Here is a 17,748-nt window from a genome sequence, read left to right on the forward strand (position 1 = left end):
CAGCTATATAAGGTAAATGTCTGTATCAATCCAAAACATCCATCTTCAGTGAGCTCTACCCAAAAGCCCTATGTCATGGGCAAGCACAAGCCAAAAAAGGTTACGGAGAACACGCAGCCAATTGCGTGTGAGCTACTGTGACTGCAGCAGAGAGGAGCGTGGACAACGGTGAGGTCATATGCCTGCTGAGCAGATGTTGTCCCAGATGACCTAAACCACATACGGTCCAGCAATCCTGAAAAGCTGCCCCTTGTTCTATTACAAACAACAAGCCTCCTCAATTCCCAATTGCCCAATTTGACCAATTATGAAAATTGCTGTGTTTATGAGTTGCGGGGAGCAAAACAAGCAGTTTGTCTGACATTCTGCACAACAGACCGCCAGAATTTTACAAGTGGTAAACATCATAAGCAGGGCAGCAATATCGAGTTGCAAACAATCGAGGTTGTCAGTTTGGTGCAGCTATTGTGTTACGCATATATCTGTGATACTTCAAAGGGATACAGAAGGCATTTGAGGTGATGCATAATCCCTTCAAGCTCCATGAATCTGTGGAACACACCACTGTTCTGGATGCACACATCAGATCTATGGGTCTGAGGGCAAAGTGGCGTATGCGACCAGACAACAGATCGGTTGCGTCAGTGGGATGAATTATCCTCAGCTACCGACTGTGGGATAATACCCCCTGAGGAAATGTCTATATGGAAAGCAGCGTGCAACTGGGCCAGAAGCTTCAAAGGAACAATCCTTCAACTTTGACAGTTGGCTAAATTTAAGATAGAAGAAGAAGATGAAGAAGAAGAAAAAGCCATTCTTTAAAGCAGTCATATTTCAATGTTATTCAACAAGCTAATAGCTCAGTAGGTGTTTCAGGTCTAATTTTAGTTAAAGTAAGGTAGCTTCTACTTACGCACTGAATTCTGGACTTCTATAAAAGTTACTAACTATAATTAATTGTAAAAGGTAGGTAAAACCAGATTTTTTTGACAAATAATCAAAATTTTACACCGCTGAGTAAAACTGAATACGCTACTGTGCAAAAAAACAAACTCTTTGGTGTTTTTTTAATACATAAATGGCTCAGTAGAAAACCTAATTTGAAATGTCAAGACATTCCAAATCCAACAAAAATCAAATGTTAAATTTTCTCTTCCCTATGCCATTAAAGAAATGCATCAAGTATGTAAAAACTATTTAAAAACAAAACTGGATTTCTCAAGAGCAATACAGTACTGTCCAGTACATACATATTTTTAGCTTCTATTTTTTTTTTTGACCAACAAATAGAGAATTACAATAATCCAGTTTGCTTGTGAGAAAAGCATCGTCATTAGGAATAAATCCTCTACTTTGGGTAATTCTTGAAATAATAGAAAGCAATCCTTACTCATACGCCTCAAAGCAAAGATCAGAATTTATAACGTCTCGGAGATTCCTGGTTTGCTCGATGTATTTCAAAGATAGTGATGCTAGCTGTGTGTAAACATTTCACTTCTGGCTTTTGGATCTACAAGTATCTTCAGTTTTACACTTGTAAAACATTTTCTTAACATCTAATAAAGTAAGCAAGTAGTCAACTTCAATAATCAGCAGGAAGGTAGATGTATGTAGAATTGTGTATTATATGCATAGAACTGGTACAAAACATTTTGTTTTTGTTTATCTTAACAGGAGGTAAAGATTAAAAAGCAGAAGACTAAGAACTGAGCCTTGTGGAACTCCTGAAGAAACTCTGGGTTCTTTTGATACTGAGCAGTCAATCAAGACCTGGAAGCTTCAACCATTTAAATATTACAGTAAAAAAACCAAAAAAAAAACAACGTAAGAGGCCTTATTTCATAAACTATATGAATGAAATTCTTGCCATAGCACTTCACTGCAGTAAATAGTCTTTGCAGGCAGATGTTGGAATAATAAAGCGAAGAAAATATAAATATGTGAAACGTGCTATATAAAGTTGCTTAAAAATAAAACCGGGGTGATGTTTCTTCATGTCCACATATTAGTAATAGATGAATCTAAAAAAAATGTACAGATTTATTACAGTAGAGATGATGTGTCAGGGGCCGGGGAAAAGCTACACAGTTCCCAGCCCAGAATTTAATGTATTAGTAACATATTTGTATGTGACCCTGAATTTATGGATCAGTGAGAACTCTCTTCGTATTTCAGGCTGTGGTTTTAATGTCGTATTGAGAATAAATGCTGTTTACACATCTGGCTATGAGGTACAAACTGGCTTGTTTTAGCATACAGTGCATCCAGAAAGTATTCACAATACTTCACTTTTTTTCCACCTTTTGTTATGTTACAACCTTATTCCAAAATGGGGTAAATTCATTTTTCCCTCAAAATCTTACTCAACACCTCAAAATGACAACATGGAAAAAAAAAATAGATTTTTGAATTTTTTGCAAATTTATTGAAATAAAAAAAAACTTAAAAATCGCATGTACGTACGCATTTACACCCTTTGCTCAATACTTTGTTGATGCACCTTTGGCAGCAGTTACAGCCTCAAGTCTTCTTGAATATGATGCCACAACCTTGGTGCACCTATCTTTGGGCAGTTTTGTCCATTCCTCTTTGCAGCACCTCTCAAGCTCCATCAGGTTGGGTGGGGAGCGTCGGTGCACAGACATTTTCAGATCTCTCTAGAGATGTTCAATCAGATTCAGGTCTGGGCTCTGGCTGGGCCACTCAAGGACATTCATAGAGTTGTCCTGAAGTCACTCCTTTGATATCTTGGCTGTGTGTTTAGGGTCACTGTTCTGCTGAAAGATGAACTGTCGCCCCAGTCTGAGGTCAAGAGCGCTCTGGAGCAGGTTTTCATCCAGGATGCTGCCACCACCATACTTCACTGTAGGGATGGTGTCTGGTTTCCACCAACCATGATGCCTTCATGATGCATTCACACCAAAGAGTTCAATCTTTGTCTCATCAGATCAGAGACCTTTGTTTCCGTCTGGCCACTCTACCATACAGGCCTGATTAGTGGATTGCTGCAGAGATGGTTGTCCTTCTGGAAGGTTCTCCTCTCACAGAGGAATGCTGGAGCTCTGACAGAGTGACCATCGAGTTCTTGGTCACCTCCCTGACTAAGGCACTTCTCCCCCGTTCGCTCAGTATAGATGGACGGCCAGCTCTAGGAAGAGTCCTGGTGGATCTGAATTCCTTCCATTTAGAGATGATGGAGGCCAAGGTGCTCAATGGGATCTTCAAAATAGCAGAAATGTTTCTGTACCCTTCCCCAGGTTTGTGTGTCAAAACAATCTTGACTCGAAGGTCTACAGACAAGTCCTTTGACTTCATGCTTGGTTTGTGCTCTAACTTGCATTGTCAACTGTGGGACCTTATATGTAGACAGGTGTGCGCTTTTCTAAATCATGTCCAATCAACTGAATTGACCCCAGGTGGACTCCAATTAAGCTGTAGAAACATCTCAAGGATGATCAGTGGAAAAAGGATGCACCCGAGTTCAATTTTGAGCTTCATGGCAAAGGCTGTGAATACTGATGTACATGTGTCTTTTTATTTTTAATAAATATGAAAAAAATTCAAAAAACTTTTTCACATTGTCATTATGGGGTACTGTGTGTAGAATTTTGAAGGGAAAAAAGGAATTTCATCCATTTTGGAATAAGAGTGTAACATAAAGCGTGGATAATGTGAATAATTGTGAATACTTTCTGGATGCACTGTATAAAGCATCAAGTGCCTTCATATGAGCAGATTGCATTATTATTTTGTTAAAAAAGATGAGAGAAAAACTGATTTTCTTGTCACACTGCAGCACCAAGAGCCACGATGGGCCTGTCTGAAGAGCATCTGTTTATCAGTTAAACAAAGTTACCCGGTGAATGTGGGTCTTCAGGCGTTTTGCTAAATACAACTTCAAAGTGGGTCATGTAAATGGGAGGGAGTATTATACGCTTGCAAATTCTACTGTGGAGCAGGGAAAGGGAAGCGTGTGCATGTGTGCGTGGGCATCCTTAATGAAGGAGAGAGAGAAAGACAGACCTTTCCTTTCTTACAGACTGGCATCAGTTCTCCGTCTTGCCTTCCCGCTGCAGCATCACATGCTCTGTCTAAAGAAGGCACCTTATATGGCAACGAGAAAGTCAGAGAAGAGGAAGTTTGGGGCTCCTGAGCGTCGCCTCAGCAGCTGGATAATGTTGAGCAACTCAGGGCTGAGTTCAGCGCATGTCAACGTGCAGCAAAAATCTAATTAAAACAGATGAGATGAACTGAAACCAGGAGGACAAAGTACAAAAGACTCCTCTGCTTTTACAGTTCATCTCAGCACGTCGCTAACTTTTCACACAGAGACCGTTTCCGTTGTGCTAAAAGAAGAGTCTAGCTGCTGAAGGCAATTAGCAGTCGACTTGTTGTCGTTACCGTGGATGGTTTCTTGGACAGAGCGGCGAGTCCACTCTGAGCTAAGTAGGTCAGGGGTGCAGTAGGAGCTAGCTGGGCTTCAGGGGGACTCGTTGGTCCGGCGCCCACTGCGCCTCCCCTCACAGGTGACTTCAGGGGCCTAATTAAATCTACCACACATTTTTAAATCACCACCCATCTGCTCAAACGCTGCAAGATTTGACAAAAATCGAAAAATCTGGACTTGTGTTCCAGCCCCCACCCTTGTGAGTACACCTGGGATCTGACCACTATATTCAAGTTACGTGAGCGCGCTATAAAATTGCCGGCGCAGCATCGGGTGCTCCCTTTTTCTCTTTCCCATAAAAACCCACCACTCCATTTCAAAGACAGCTCCAATCAACAACAGCTTGCAGATGTACACATTAGGGCTGTATATAACTGGACACTTACAAGGACTTTATTTTAGCCGTCTATGATGACATACTGAAGCTGAAAGTGGGACCACACACAAAAAAATGCAAAAAACGCAACACTAAAATGAGCGACAAGTAGAATTTTATTTTTTTTTTTTAAGTGCAACTCAGACTTTTAACAAGGCCAAAAAGTCTGTCTGGGATTTTATTTTGTGACAAACTGAATCTAACGTGCAACATTTATCAGTATGAAGTGATTGCTGCGACAGTTTCATCAGACAACTCTGAAATCATCAACCTGCGCTGTGTTCAGAGACGTCATCATTCAGACGCACAGCGAAGTGGCGTGTTGTTAGCATGAGTGTTTAAAATGCTTTATATTCAACTGAAATGAAACTCTGACATTTCTAATGTAAAGTTAGACCACAGCAGTATGCTAGCTAGCTAGCAATACAGCGTTTTGCACTTACTCTGTAGTAGGGCTAGTCGATAAAACAATGTAGTTTGTGAAACATTTGTGCCAATAACGATGATTACTTTTGGACATTTATACTCTGTAGACCAATCTAACAGCATGTTACAAATACAATGACACAGCAGAATTATAAAGTAAAGCCACAGAGAAGAGAGAAATTTTCCACACTGAAATCCTGAACCAGTTAAATACCGAAACGGATAGACCTCCCATCGTGACTTTTCACAATAAAAGCCCTAGATATGCACTGATAAAAACATTTATTTCTGTAGCACTTTCTGGCTTTGTGTACAAAGTTATTTCCAAAATAAAAATTAAATATTAAATAACACTGCTAATAGAACAAGCAGCTCTTCCCACACTTCCCTATCTTCAGCCAAGTCGACTGATAATCTGGTCTGAAGGCTTGTTCGAAACACTACCTCTAAAAATAATTCAGATTTCCAACACATATTGAAAACACGTGTTCAGTCATACCTGTTCCACTCGGATCTCGTACTCCCCGTTCAACTTCTTGCCTCGGAAATACTTTGCCCTGTATGAAAACAGGAAACAAGCGGTCAAAGAACTGACACAAAATATGATTATTCTCACACATATAAATGAAGCCTGTTATTATTCAGTAAAACCTTTACACAGGGCAAAGGTTCAGAACTCCACAGATCAGGTGGATCCAAACCCAGTTTGTACTATGTTTATCTCCATTAAGAAGTTTTTTTTTTCCCCTGTTGGCTGGTTGTTTTGTTTGGATGCATCCAGGATTACTCCAAAACCCATTGTCCAATTTTCTTGAAATTTGTTGGACACATATAGGATGGGACACAAAAGAAAACAAAATTTGGTGTAGATCCAGGATTTTTCTTTTGTATGCATTTCCGTGATATTGTGAGATTCCACATTTTTCATCGGTTTCTCATGAAATAATGAATGGATCTCAATGAGAACATTGTCCTTGTACTACAAAAACCTTCCATCCTTCATTGGGAAACAGATGTGCAAAAGTATTAATGGGATTGTGCTATAGGCCTTTTTAAGCAAGCTCATGCAGATAACCAGGTATATCAAAAATATACAAGCTTGAATCCAAACATACCATATAGACAGTGAGGTTACACATGATAAACAAGACGTGTGTCCTGAAGGACCAACAGATAACACAGAATTGGTAGCGTAGGGGCGTAGGTCTTCAGGACACTGATAGTAGGATTTCAACTAGAAAAATAATGTCAAAGGTGCTCTCTGACGTTAAGCAAGAGGCTTGTGGGATTAACCTACAACCCAAATATCTTGGGTCTGTGATGACTTGGTTTTGAGTAATCGCAAAGCGAAGGCCATGAACACTCACACTGATGTCTACACAGTCTGTTTTTATGTTTTGACCTGCATTTAATCCATAAAAAGTAGGTCAAGGTTGGTGTCACTTCTGAAGTGAGGTGAGAGGGCTACAAAATAAGTTGAGATCCTAATACTGTGGGTCAACAATAATTTGGTTTTGAGTAACTGTATGGTGAAGGCCATAAAAGGACTCATACACAGAGACCTTTTTTAACACGTTGACCTGGAATGAACTCATAAAATGTAGGTCAAGGTCGATGTCCTCTGAACTCAAGAGAGATGTGAGATGAACTTATATCGCAAACATTTTGGGTCTGTGATTATTTGGTTTTAAGTCAGTCAAAACTCATTGGGCATGTCTCAAAATTTAAATAAAATTACAGACATGGACTCCCGATATATATGTCACACAAGTGCACTGGTGGGCACAGCTAACCAATAGGTTAGCTTCAATAACCATTAATCCAATAACTGAAAAGTTATCTTTTATGACGCTAAACCGATAAACTGGTAAAAAAAAAAAAAATCATCTTTATTACAGATAACCGATAACTTTTAGTCCTGATTCGGAGGCAGTCACATCAGATTACACTGTTGGCTTCTGATGAACCAGTTTCACTTTCACTTTTCGCTGCTGGGTAAATTTAAGGATCACAAACACATAAGAACGCACAAAAAATAAATGAATAAAAAATAAAACCCCAAACACTGTCATCATCTTTCAAAAAGAGTAAAACACAGTATTAGAAGTCACAGTTTATCTCGGTATTCGATACACTGTCATTTACGAACTAAAAAGCTGCTGCTTTTTTCACACACTTTCAACCCTGCGGCTTAAACAAAGGAAATACGTCCATTAATGCATTGATTGGCAGAATAAAATACACGTCGTAAATATAAATTCTTACCTGTTAGTTTCAGTGGGATTCATCTGAATAAATAATCCACATAAAGTGTCCTTTTTTTAAATCCAAAACAGTGTCTAAACGTGAAGAAAAGTCCCTCTGTACACACAGCTGTGCCGTGTGAGCTCATCTCCCCTGAGTCTTGGCGATTAAATTACAGCCACAAATAAATAAAATAATGTTAAAATTAGTCTGTTTGGTTTTTGTGTCAAGCGGACTCACTCACTGTAACATCCAAAGTGAACCTGAACTACACTACCCACAATGCTCCCTGGGTCGACGGGCAATCACGTTTTGTGCTTAATGATGACATCATCAGCAAGCGACAAGCAACTAGCCTGCTACAAACACATAACAGATGGACTAAAATGTTTGATTATAGGGTTTACAAACGTTTTTCACCGTTAAACTTTGCTCACTTTACCAGCAAAAAAATGTTATCGAACTGAATGTTATCAGAACTAAATTTATTGGAAGATAATTGGTCTGATGGTTTTAAAACTTATCTGAAAAGCTAATCCGCTAGCAAAAACATTAGCGTCGATAATTATCTGTTATTGGATTAGCTGAACTGTGCCCACCACTGCATACATGTAAAACAAGCCATCTCTAATCTAAAGTTTGCCTCCAGCAAGAAAATGTCAACTTATCATAAACTCTTGGAATTCTGTCAATGTTTATCATAAAACCTCAACCATGTCTAGATGAAAACTGATTTTGGACCATTTGAACCCCTTCCAAGGTGGGATGTCACAATGGCACAGTTTTCCTCGAAAACCAACTTTGAGTCAAGATGTCTATTTTATGATTCTAGTCCATATTATATGACAAGAGTCATGAGGAGATGATGTATCCCCCTAGTCCCCACGTGTCATGGGAATTACCCAAGTACACCCTTATGTTAAATATGAATGAAATTGGTCAACTGGTTCTTGGGATATCGTGCTAACAGGAGTGGCAATGACAATATCTTGAATATCTTGCTGTGACCTTGAAAGTGGTCCCAAGGTCACCATAACCGACTGATGTTGGGGATCACCCAAGTACACCCTTATGCTAAATATGAATGAAATTGGTCAACTGGTTCTTGAGATACTGCACCAACAATCAAGATACAGACGCATGGACATGCTGATCGCTATCCCCCCCCCCCCAGTTTCATACCAGGGGGACATTGAAAACAGCCCTATCTTGTGGCCATGAGCCATTTTTTCATCGAAAATAAAGCAGTCTGTATTTTCAACTTGACCTGAAGCATAAACACTTGACCCAAACACTCCGAACAGTCACAACAAACCTAAAATATATTTTATTTGATTGGAGCCAAGCTGAAATTTCAACAGGCTGTATAAAATAATGACTCATTTGTTCCACAATTACAAAATCTGAGTTTGCGAGGCTTAATTTAAACAACTGGAAGAAGATCAACAAGAGCAGCAGCGTACTGAAGCTTATCACCTTTCACAACTGACCAAGATCCAACAGATTATGTTGCTGATGGCTGCAAATACGATACAAATGTGTCCTCGAAATGTAAGCAAAAAAATCATTTCACTTTTCAGCTACATTTCAACAAGTCTTTGAAGCATTTGGTGGATTACCAGCTTCTCTGTGGTTATTCACACTGTAACCCATTAGGATGTCAAACTTCAAGACAACAAACTGGCACGGAAGGTATATTTTTACATCCTGGTCATAGAAAGTGGTGCTTTAGCTGCCTGTTAGCATGTTAGCTACCTCCACTCAGGATGTTATGGGATTAGTCTTAGTTTTCAGCACAGCTCCATAAAACATGGCAAAATGTCTTTGTGACATCTTCGTTTTAACACAGGCTCTTAAACAATGTTCAAAAGGGGTTTTGAAATTCCCTGGAGGCATGCTTCAAGTTAGCCTCACTAATTTGTAGAACAGACAAAACATTTTGGCTCTATCCCCAGCCACACATTCTATCTATCCTTTCATTCTGCTTTTAGCTTCCCGTTCTGTTGCATATTTCGTCTACTATTTCCCCATCAATTATCTGTCCATACCCTGATAACTTGGCCATTGTGAAGCCAGGTGCCTCCAATAACTATCCAGCAGGTGGCAGTACATCTACAAGATATTACATAAGCCAACCAGAGCTGCTCTTTTGTCTTTGGTCCGTCAATGGTCACAACATGCAAAATGGTTTGTCCTCATGATAGGATCTTTTAATTTGGTGAGTTAGAAGATTATAGTGTTGATGGTTTTTGAGTTATTATCTACACTAGCTGGTTTGGATTAACTCAGTCACCCATCTACATTTTTTTCTGACCAAACCCGACAGTTATTAGTCCAGGGAAGAGCAGAAACAACCCTTTTTGTTTTAGAGGTTCGTAAAAGCAACTCTGTCATCTTCTAATGTCTCATTTATGCTATTTTTATATATGCAAATCCATGGGTGCATTATGTCCTTTACGTTAGCATGGATGTTAAATAAAACAAACACTAAAGAAGTCAAGGAAGTTGTAATAATGTTTCTACCGCAAAAGAAACAAAAACACAGGCAGTGGTGTAACCGAAGGTAGTCTCTGTGGCCATTAAATATACTTCATAACAACTTTTATTTTAAAGTATAAATAAAATTCCCATCAAAAATTCTGCCATTGTTGTCAGTCTTCTTCATGTATTTTTGCCTCAGGTTCCATCTTTCTTGCACTTTGGCAACACTGCCCCCATAATGTCTGGTGGTTCTGCACCATTTCATCTGTATCCATAAGCTTTCAAAAAAATGGGCTCAGATATAGATGCAACGGACGCAGAGTGCAGACAGAAGGTCATAACCCCATAGGAGACTTTAGTTTTAAGATGGTTTCAGAATTTTCCAACATAGCTATCATTTCCAGTGTTACTGCATTAATAATGCTCTGGAAATAGTCGCTTAATCTGAAGTTTCAGGACTAAAAACACAACTGATATTAAAAGACGACCTACAATCCAACCATACTGCACATTGCATTATTAAGGATTATTATCTGTTATTACTTGCAGATTTCCAATATAGAAGGTACACTCTAGCTTTGCTTTATTGTTGTCATTTTGTTTTTTTGCTTTTTTTTTTCCACCAATATTGCCTCACAGAATGTGTTGGGCATGGGCACTGACCTTTCACCCCTTGCAACTGTGAGACAATCTGGTTTTAGCCTTAAAGCTAGAGCCAGTCTGACAATCTAGGCTACATGCTGGAGGCCTTTGCTTAGGGGAACAGGCATTTTGGGATTTAGACTCTTCAACTTCACCTTCTGACAACACATGTTATTTTCCCAACATTTGTCCTACTGAACAAATGCTCAGCCATTTCTTCCCCACGTCCACCTGTTTTTCAGTCTCCATTTTAACATTAACTACAGCCACTATTTTCCAAATATCTCTCAGCGCTTGAACCATAAAATTTTAGCTCTCTAAATGTCTCACTCTGTCATTCTGGAAGTCGTAAATCTTGGGAATGGTGACCTAGAGCACATACCACACAGGCAATGACCCCGTCACCCTGGACCGGCAGCACCATCGTGCTCGCTGGCTAAAAATAACGGCATGTGTTGAAAAGTAAACATTCAACTCCACTTACACTTCTGTCCTTCACACACCCATGTAATAAACACTGCCATCCCAGCATGAAACAGAAGTATTTTACCATGAAATTGCTTTCTGTTGGGTTGCCATAACTGCCACTTATACAAGAATTTCCATTTCATGTATTTAGGTCCAGCTGAAAAACACTAAGTGGGATTTATTTATGGTTACATTTTTCTAATTGTAAAAAAAAATAACACATAATTGGCTTAATTTGTCCATTTTTTTCCTTCACCCAGAGGCTCATCATCAGTTAGGGAATTTCTAGGTACCGTCAGCATTGTGCCACTAAGTTCTGTCAAAAGCACTGGAGAGGTTTCAGCGAAAACTGGATGATACTTTGCAGAGGTGGGAGTAAGTGACCATCAAGTCACTCTCAAGTCATGAATAAGTCTCATCAAGTCTCAAGTCAGCTGTCAAACACTTGGTGGTCATTATGACTTGAGACTTGCTGATTCATGACTTGAGAGTGACTTACTCCCTTCCACCTCTGATATTTTGTTACCGAACCCCTTTAAGGTCAGGAAATCGGTTTTCCAATATGGCAGGGAACCACAGCGCCAAGATTCCGAGAGCCTCCGTAGACAAAACAGGGGCTCGATAACAAAATATCACCAATATGAAGATGAAGACTCATTTGATCACATTACTCTCTTTACCCATTCAAGAAAAAAAAAAAAAAAAAAAAAAAAAAAAAAAATCAATTCTGGTTCTTTAAAATGTTATTGCACTGCTACGGTTTCTGCCGTACCAAATGCAGTGACTGTGGCAGGACACCAGATAGCCACGGATCTGTGGGGAATTCTTCCACCTCTTATGGCCTCTCTGCCTCTTCATTAGACAAAATATTGCATTAAAACCTAGAAGCCTAGAGCAGCAACACGATCCTATAGTATTTGGTTTTGTATGGGAAGGGCTAAGCGTTTTGTCAGAAAAGGGTTTTATTGAGCCATCAGACGCTCATGTCATTCAGAACACAGTGCAAACAGACTGACAGCTATTTGGCCAAATGCCTCACACATCAGCCTGGAGGAAAAAGAAAGCAAGAGAGGCATGGAGACTGAAAAGGAGGGATTGTTGTTGTTGCTGGTGATGCTCTCTGAGACTTTCCTGCAGTCTTGTGTACTGCTATTGTGCGTCAGTCAATGCTGGAAGCCAAGCCTGTCAGCACAGAGCAGTGTTGCCCCCGAGATCCCAGTCTCCTTGCTTGAACGCTCCGGAGGAAAGTCAACCCGCGGGCAGGGAGCGATGGAAGCACAGACACCCCCTCCCTCCACTTTGATATGATCATCAAGCCAGGACTATTCAAAAATAGAAAAATCTGAAAGAATTAGCCGTTTTGGACATTAACAGCACTTAACAAGGTAACTGACACTTGAGAACTTTCTAATACAGTCCCTTCTGGATTAAATCAGACTTAAAACTGATTGATTACTTTGCATTTAATGGTGATTATACATCTGTGCAAGTATGACATGGCGTTCCTCAGGGTTTACTTACTGGGCCTTTCTTATTCATGCTCTCATTAGCACAACTGATCCAAATGTTTACAGTTCAATATCAGAACTTTGGTAAAGTCAGTTTTCTCTTTGAAATCCCTCTTCAATTGCTTTCATTTTCATTTAAAAGTCTTCACATTGTCTGTTATGCCTTTAAATACAATTAGTGTCTTCATGCTTCTTACACGCATTTTGAATTGCTTTTTTGCCAAAATAGTGCCATATTATCTGAATAAAATTCCACTTCCAGACTTCGGCATCAACTATTTTGGTGACAACTTTTATACTTGCGCTGTAGAAAAACAGTGTTGAGGCCAAGCCAAGTTGAACAAGTACACTGCCCACATACTGTATATCTTATTAAAGTAATCAAATTCTTAGTTACTATCTGCTCTGCAATCAACAGAATCCAACCATAGAAAGAGAAAATATGCAGTGTCGCTATCACTTTGAAATGTCAGTAAGTGAGCTACACAATGTTTGACCAGTAGTAGTCAAAAATTAGATGTTAAATGAGACTTCAAGTAATGAAGCAATTATCTTGGAGGGTCACTGAAGTTTTAAAGCCTCCACACTTGCAACAAGGGTTCATATCACCAACCCCACTATTGGTTATTCATTGAATAATGTTCATATGAAAAATGTGTGCCAAATTCCATTTTCTAAGAGTTGCTATGAGCCCACATCTCATAAGTAATTTCACCACAATGCGGTTGCACGTTTTTCACATTTGTCCACTCGAGGAACGTCCCAAAGATTACCGAAAAAAAGGAAAACATGACATTTTGTGATGTCAACATAACGAGATGATGCTGTCTGCATAACTACCACAGCAAATTTGCACTTGTCTAATTTGTACAATTGTTGTCCAAACTGCTTTTCTCCTTGTCCAGGACAATTAACTACAACATTAATTTCTGCATCCTTGCCTTATGGTTTTATGAGCACCAACTTCAAGTTTCATACATTTCTTGTGGAAAATCTTACAATTTTGTAATTCCTATGCAATCAAGTTTTATGCATTTATGCTTTATCACAACGGAAGGGACACAAAACAATTATGTGCTTCATTTAAGCGATTTAAAATAAAGATTGCATTAACCATTTAGAAATTACAGCAATGTATGTACAGTCCATCTACTTTCAGATGCATTTAATGGTGATTATACATCTGTGCAAACAAGTATGACATGGCGTTCCTCAGGATTTACTTATTGGGCCTTTCTTGTTCATGCTCTCATTTGCACAACTGATCCAAGTGCTTACAGCTCAATGTCAGAACGCTGCTTCTTAAAGTCAGATGCTACAAGTTACTGAACAAACTAAATATAAGAATACTGTTTATACAAATGATCACTTTTACAGCAAGTTTTCTACAGACAAGTCCAGCGATGGAAACATGGACATTTCCAAGTCACTGAATATGTCTTGATTAAGCCCAGGCTGATTTATACCTCAGGGCATATTTTGGTCTATACACCGCTAGTCTAGGCTATATCCTGTCTCCAGAATGTACCCCTTGTGTTCTTCATAAATAAGAGTATATATGAGTCCAGAAGACCCCCCCCCCCCCCCCGCCTTTAAAAATATGTTAGGGCACCCACCCACACACACACCTACCTAGACAGTGTAGTACACTTTAACCCCAGTGTAATCTCTGGGTGGGGGGAATATCTAGGCCTGTGATTGCCTCCTATTGGACCAAGTTCATGTACGGTGCTAAATTAACCAAATTTGACTAACCACCGACGCTGAGGCTTTGGAACAGTCACAAAATAAGTGTGCTGTTCAGACCTGCTGAAGCAGGCGAGGCCAAGCAAAAACATTTCTAAAAGAGACAGAAAACACAGGCTGCCACACATTTGATTACAACAGGAGCAAAATATTTCTACACCGGTGCATGTAAAAGCAATAAACTTCAAAGATGGCATACTGACATACAAACATACATAATATGACACCTTTAATAATAATAATAAAAAAAAACATATGAATATTACCCCTCAAAAATCCTGCAGCATATAAATATCAAATGTGATATTGCTGGTTCTTCTGCCTGTAAACAGAAACCACAGACCTGGATAGATTGGCAAGTAAATAGTTTAAAAAGATGTACACGTTTTGGTCAGAATCACTCTGCTGGCCTTTAACACTGACTTCAGTCTCACTCAGGGTGATGTTTTAAAATAATACAAACAGGCTCAGGGAAGCTGCAAATTCTTACATTTGCAGAATTTTTTTTTCCATTTTCACATGGAATATATTCATTTCGTGCTGCTGCATTTGTAATCTCCATCACTGCAAAAACGTGTCCAACACTGCTATCTGCTGGCCAAAGACACACATACAAAAAAGAACCAAATGCAGACTCTATGGAGGGTTTTACTTGAACTACACTGCCACCTAGTGCTCAACAATTACAGAAGCTAAGACTGACGTGGTAGTCAAAAGTGTGCATACACTCATCAGGGCCATTAATGTCATGGTGTAGGAATTGTGGGCATAATTTTTTTTATTTTGGATCTTTCTAATCCATACAGGATCAAAATGAAACTTAGATGAATCTACTCCTCAACAGTTGCTTGAAGGCAGCCAAGTGATTCTGCCGTCCAAAAAGTGAAACTCATATTATATAGATTCATTACAGAGTGATATACTTCAAGCGTTCATTTCTTTGAATTTTGATGATTATGACTTACACCCCGTAACTTTTAATTGGAGTAAGTGGGTAGCCAATAGAAAATGGATGTATGGATGAATTATGGCTTGCAGCTAATGAAAACCCAAAATTCAGTATCTTGGAAAAATAATACATAAGACCAACATTTTTTAAAAAACATTAACACCGAAATGTTGGCCTACTGAAAAGTATGTCCATGTACTGTGAGTATATGCACTCTAAACTTGGTCGTTTCATGAATTACTGTTTCAATGCGGTGTGGCGTGGAGTCGATCAGTCTGTGGCACTGCTGAGGTGTTATGGAAGCCCAGGTTGCTTTGATAGTGGCCTTCAGTCCATCTGCATTGTTGGGTCTGGTGTGTCTCATCTTCCACTTGACAATACCCTGTAGATTCTCTATGGGATTTAGGTCAGACGAGTCAAGCACAGACATACCATGGTCATTAAATCAGATATTGATACTTTTGGCAGTATGGACAGGTGCAAAGACCTGCTGGAAAACGAAATCAGCATCTCCATAAAATTTGTTAGTAGAGGGAAGCATGAAGTGCTTTCAAATTTCCTGGTAGACGGTTGCGCTGATTTTGGACTTGATAAAACACAGTGGACCAACACCAGCAGATGACATGGCTCCTCAATCAACACTAACAGAGGAAACTTCACACTGGAACTCAAGCAATTTGGATTCTGTGCATCTCCTCTCTTCCTCCAGACTCTGGGACCTTGATTTCCAAATGAAATGCAAATTTTACTTTCATCTGAAAAGAGGACTTTGGACCACTGAGCAACAGTCCACTCCTTTTTCTCCTTAGCCCAAGTAAGACGCTTCTGACATCTCTGGTTCAGGAGTGGGTTGACACAGGGAATCCTGTCCTGGATACGTCTGTGTGTGGTGGTTCTTGAAGCACCGACTCCAGCTGAAGTCCACAACTTGTGAACCGCCCCCAAATTCTTGAATGGGCTTTGGTTCACAATCCTCCCAAGGCTGCGGTTATCCCTGTTTTTTGTGTACCTTTTTCTAACACTTTTCCTTACATTCAACTTTCCATTAATATGTTTGGATACAGCACTCTGAACTGCCAGCTTCAATGTCAATAACCATCTTCTGGACAACTGACAAGTCAGCAAGTCTTCCCCATAATTGTGTAGCCTGGTGAAACAGACACAGACCATTGCAGGTGTTTCAGTTATTTAGCTCAGTGGTTTTCAAACTGTGAGGGGCACCCCCGCTGGGGAGCACTCAAGTTCTTCAAGGGGGGCACGAGGGATGGGTATCATGAACCGGTTCTTTTCGAGAATCATTAAGAAATGATTCGATCCACCAACATCAATAGACTTTTTGCTTAACGCTTCCCTTATCGGTCCTTCAGAGTGACCGTTGATTTTGAGGGTGTTTTCTGGAAAATTATCATTTTTTAAAGTTAATTACGACCCTGCAGCGGGTCTGTAATCAATCGCTTCTGTAACACTTTGAAGCTTGAAACAACGAAGCATTGCTCCGACCCGCTGCTTCGTTGGTTCATTGCTTCCCTGCTTTTCAGAAGCGACAAGTCTGCTTCTTAACCCCTCTCAAAGCCATTTAAAAATGTCAATCGTGAGTCATTTCTGCGTGGATTAAAGTCACTAACTGGGACTTTTGTCTTGTTGCAGGTAAGAAACAAGAATCATCCTCTGTTCCGTTCGCACAGCTCCAAACGCTGTGTCACTCCCTGCCGAGTCCAGTCGGAATTTGTTATAAATGAATGACACCTCTTTCCAAAAGTTGCAACACAGACAACAGACTAAAATGTTTTTTCCTCCCAAAATGAGACGTCCTGTGTTCTTTATGAATTACATTGATGTTAAATAAGTGCTTGAAATATATCACTCTGTGTAATGAATTAAATTACTGAAATAAATTAACTTCTCAATGATATTCTAATTTATTGAGATGTTCCTGTACATGCTCCCATAACAGTATGAACCTAAAAGCCGAATACATTCCATTTAAAACAGGTGTACAGAAAGACACCAACACAAATAACATGACGTCAAAGATGGAAGGTTTAAGAAAATATCGAAAGCAATTAAGTTTTATCTTGCACAAGAAACATTTACCATTTGCTTGCTGTACAGTACTAGAATACCAATTAAAATGCCAGATGTATTGGTTTGCTGTTAATGTTAGTGACATTCCTTCACAAAAAAAAACCAAAAAAAAAAAATCACTTTTTGTCTGAGTCATGGTGGGAAAAAAAAGCAAAAACATAAATAAAAAAGAAGCAATGAACTATTCATCTCAGCACACATTATTTTCCTTTGAGTTTAGATGAATAAAACCATCCTACTGTTCTCTCTACAGAATGGTTTTCCTCCCCCGGGGAGGCCAAGTGAGCCTTGATGCCTCAGAGGCGGGTTGATCTTCGACGCTTCATTTCAGAAACACCACGATGTAAAGAGCAACGGGCCCTTTAGGGATTTCAGC

The 17,748-nt window shown here is 39.5% G+C and overlaps 1 protein-coding gene across 2 annotated transcripts in view; it reads right to left on the reverse strand.

Moving 5' to 3' along the window:
* LOC117503964 (synapsin-3-like) overlaps positions 1 to 17,748 on the reverse strand; it is a 139,445-nt gene that overhangs the window by 97,051 nt on the left and 24,646 nt on the right. For both annotated transcript variants that reach the window (XM_034163287.1, XM_034163288.1), the window contains exon 3: positions 5,749 to 5,806. In XM_034163287.1, the coding sequence (XP_034019178.1) occupies positions 5,749 to 5,806 (58 nt within the window). The remainder of the gene's footprint in view (positions 1 to 5,748; positions 5,807 to 17,748) is intronic.

Source organism: Thalassophryne amazonica, chromosome 22 (assembly GCF_902500255.1).
Source record: "Thalassophryne amazonica chromosome 22, fThaAma1.1, whole genome shotgun sequence".
NCBI classification, from domain to species: domain Eukaryota; kingdom Metazoa; phylum Chordata; class Actinopteri; order Batrachoidiformes; family Batrachoididae; genus Thalassophryne; species Thalassophryne amazonica.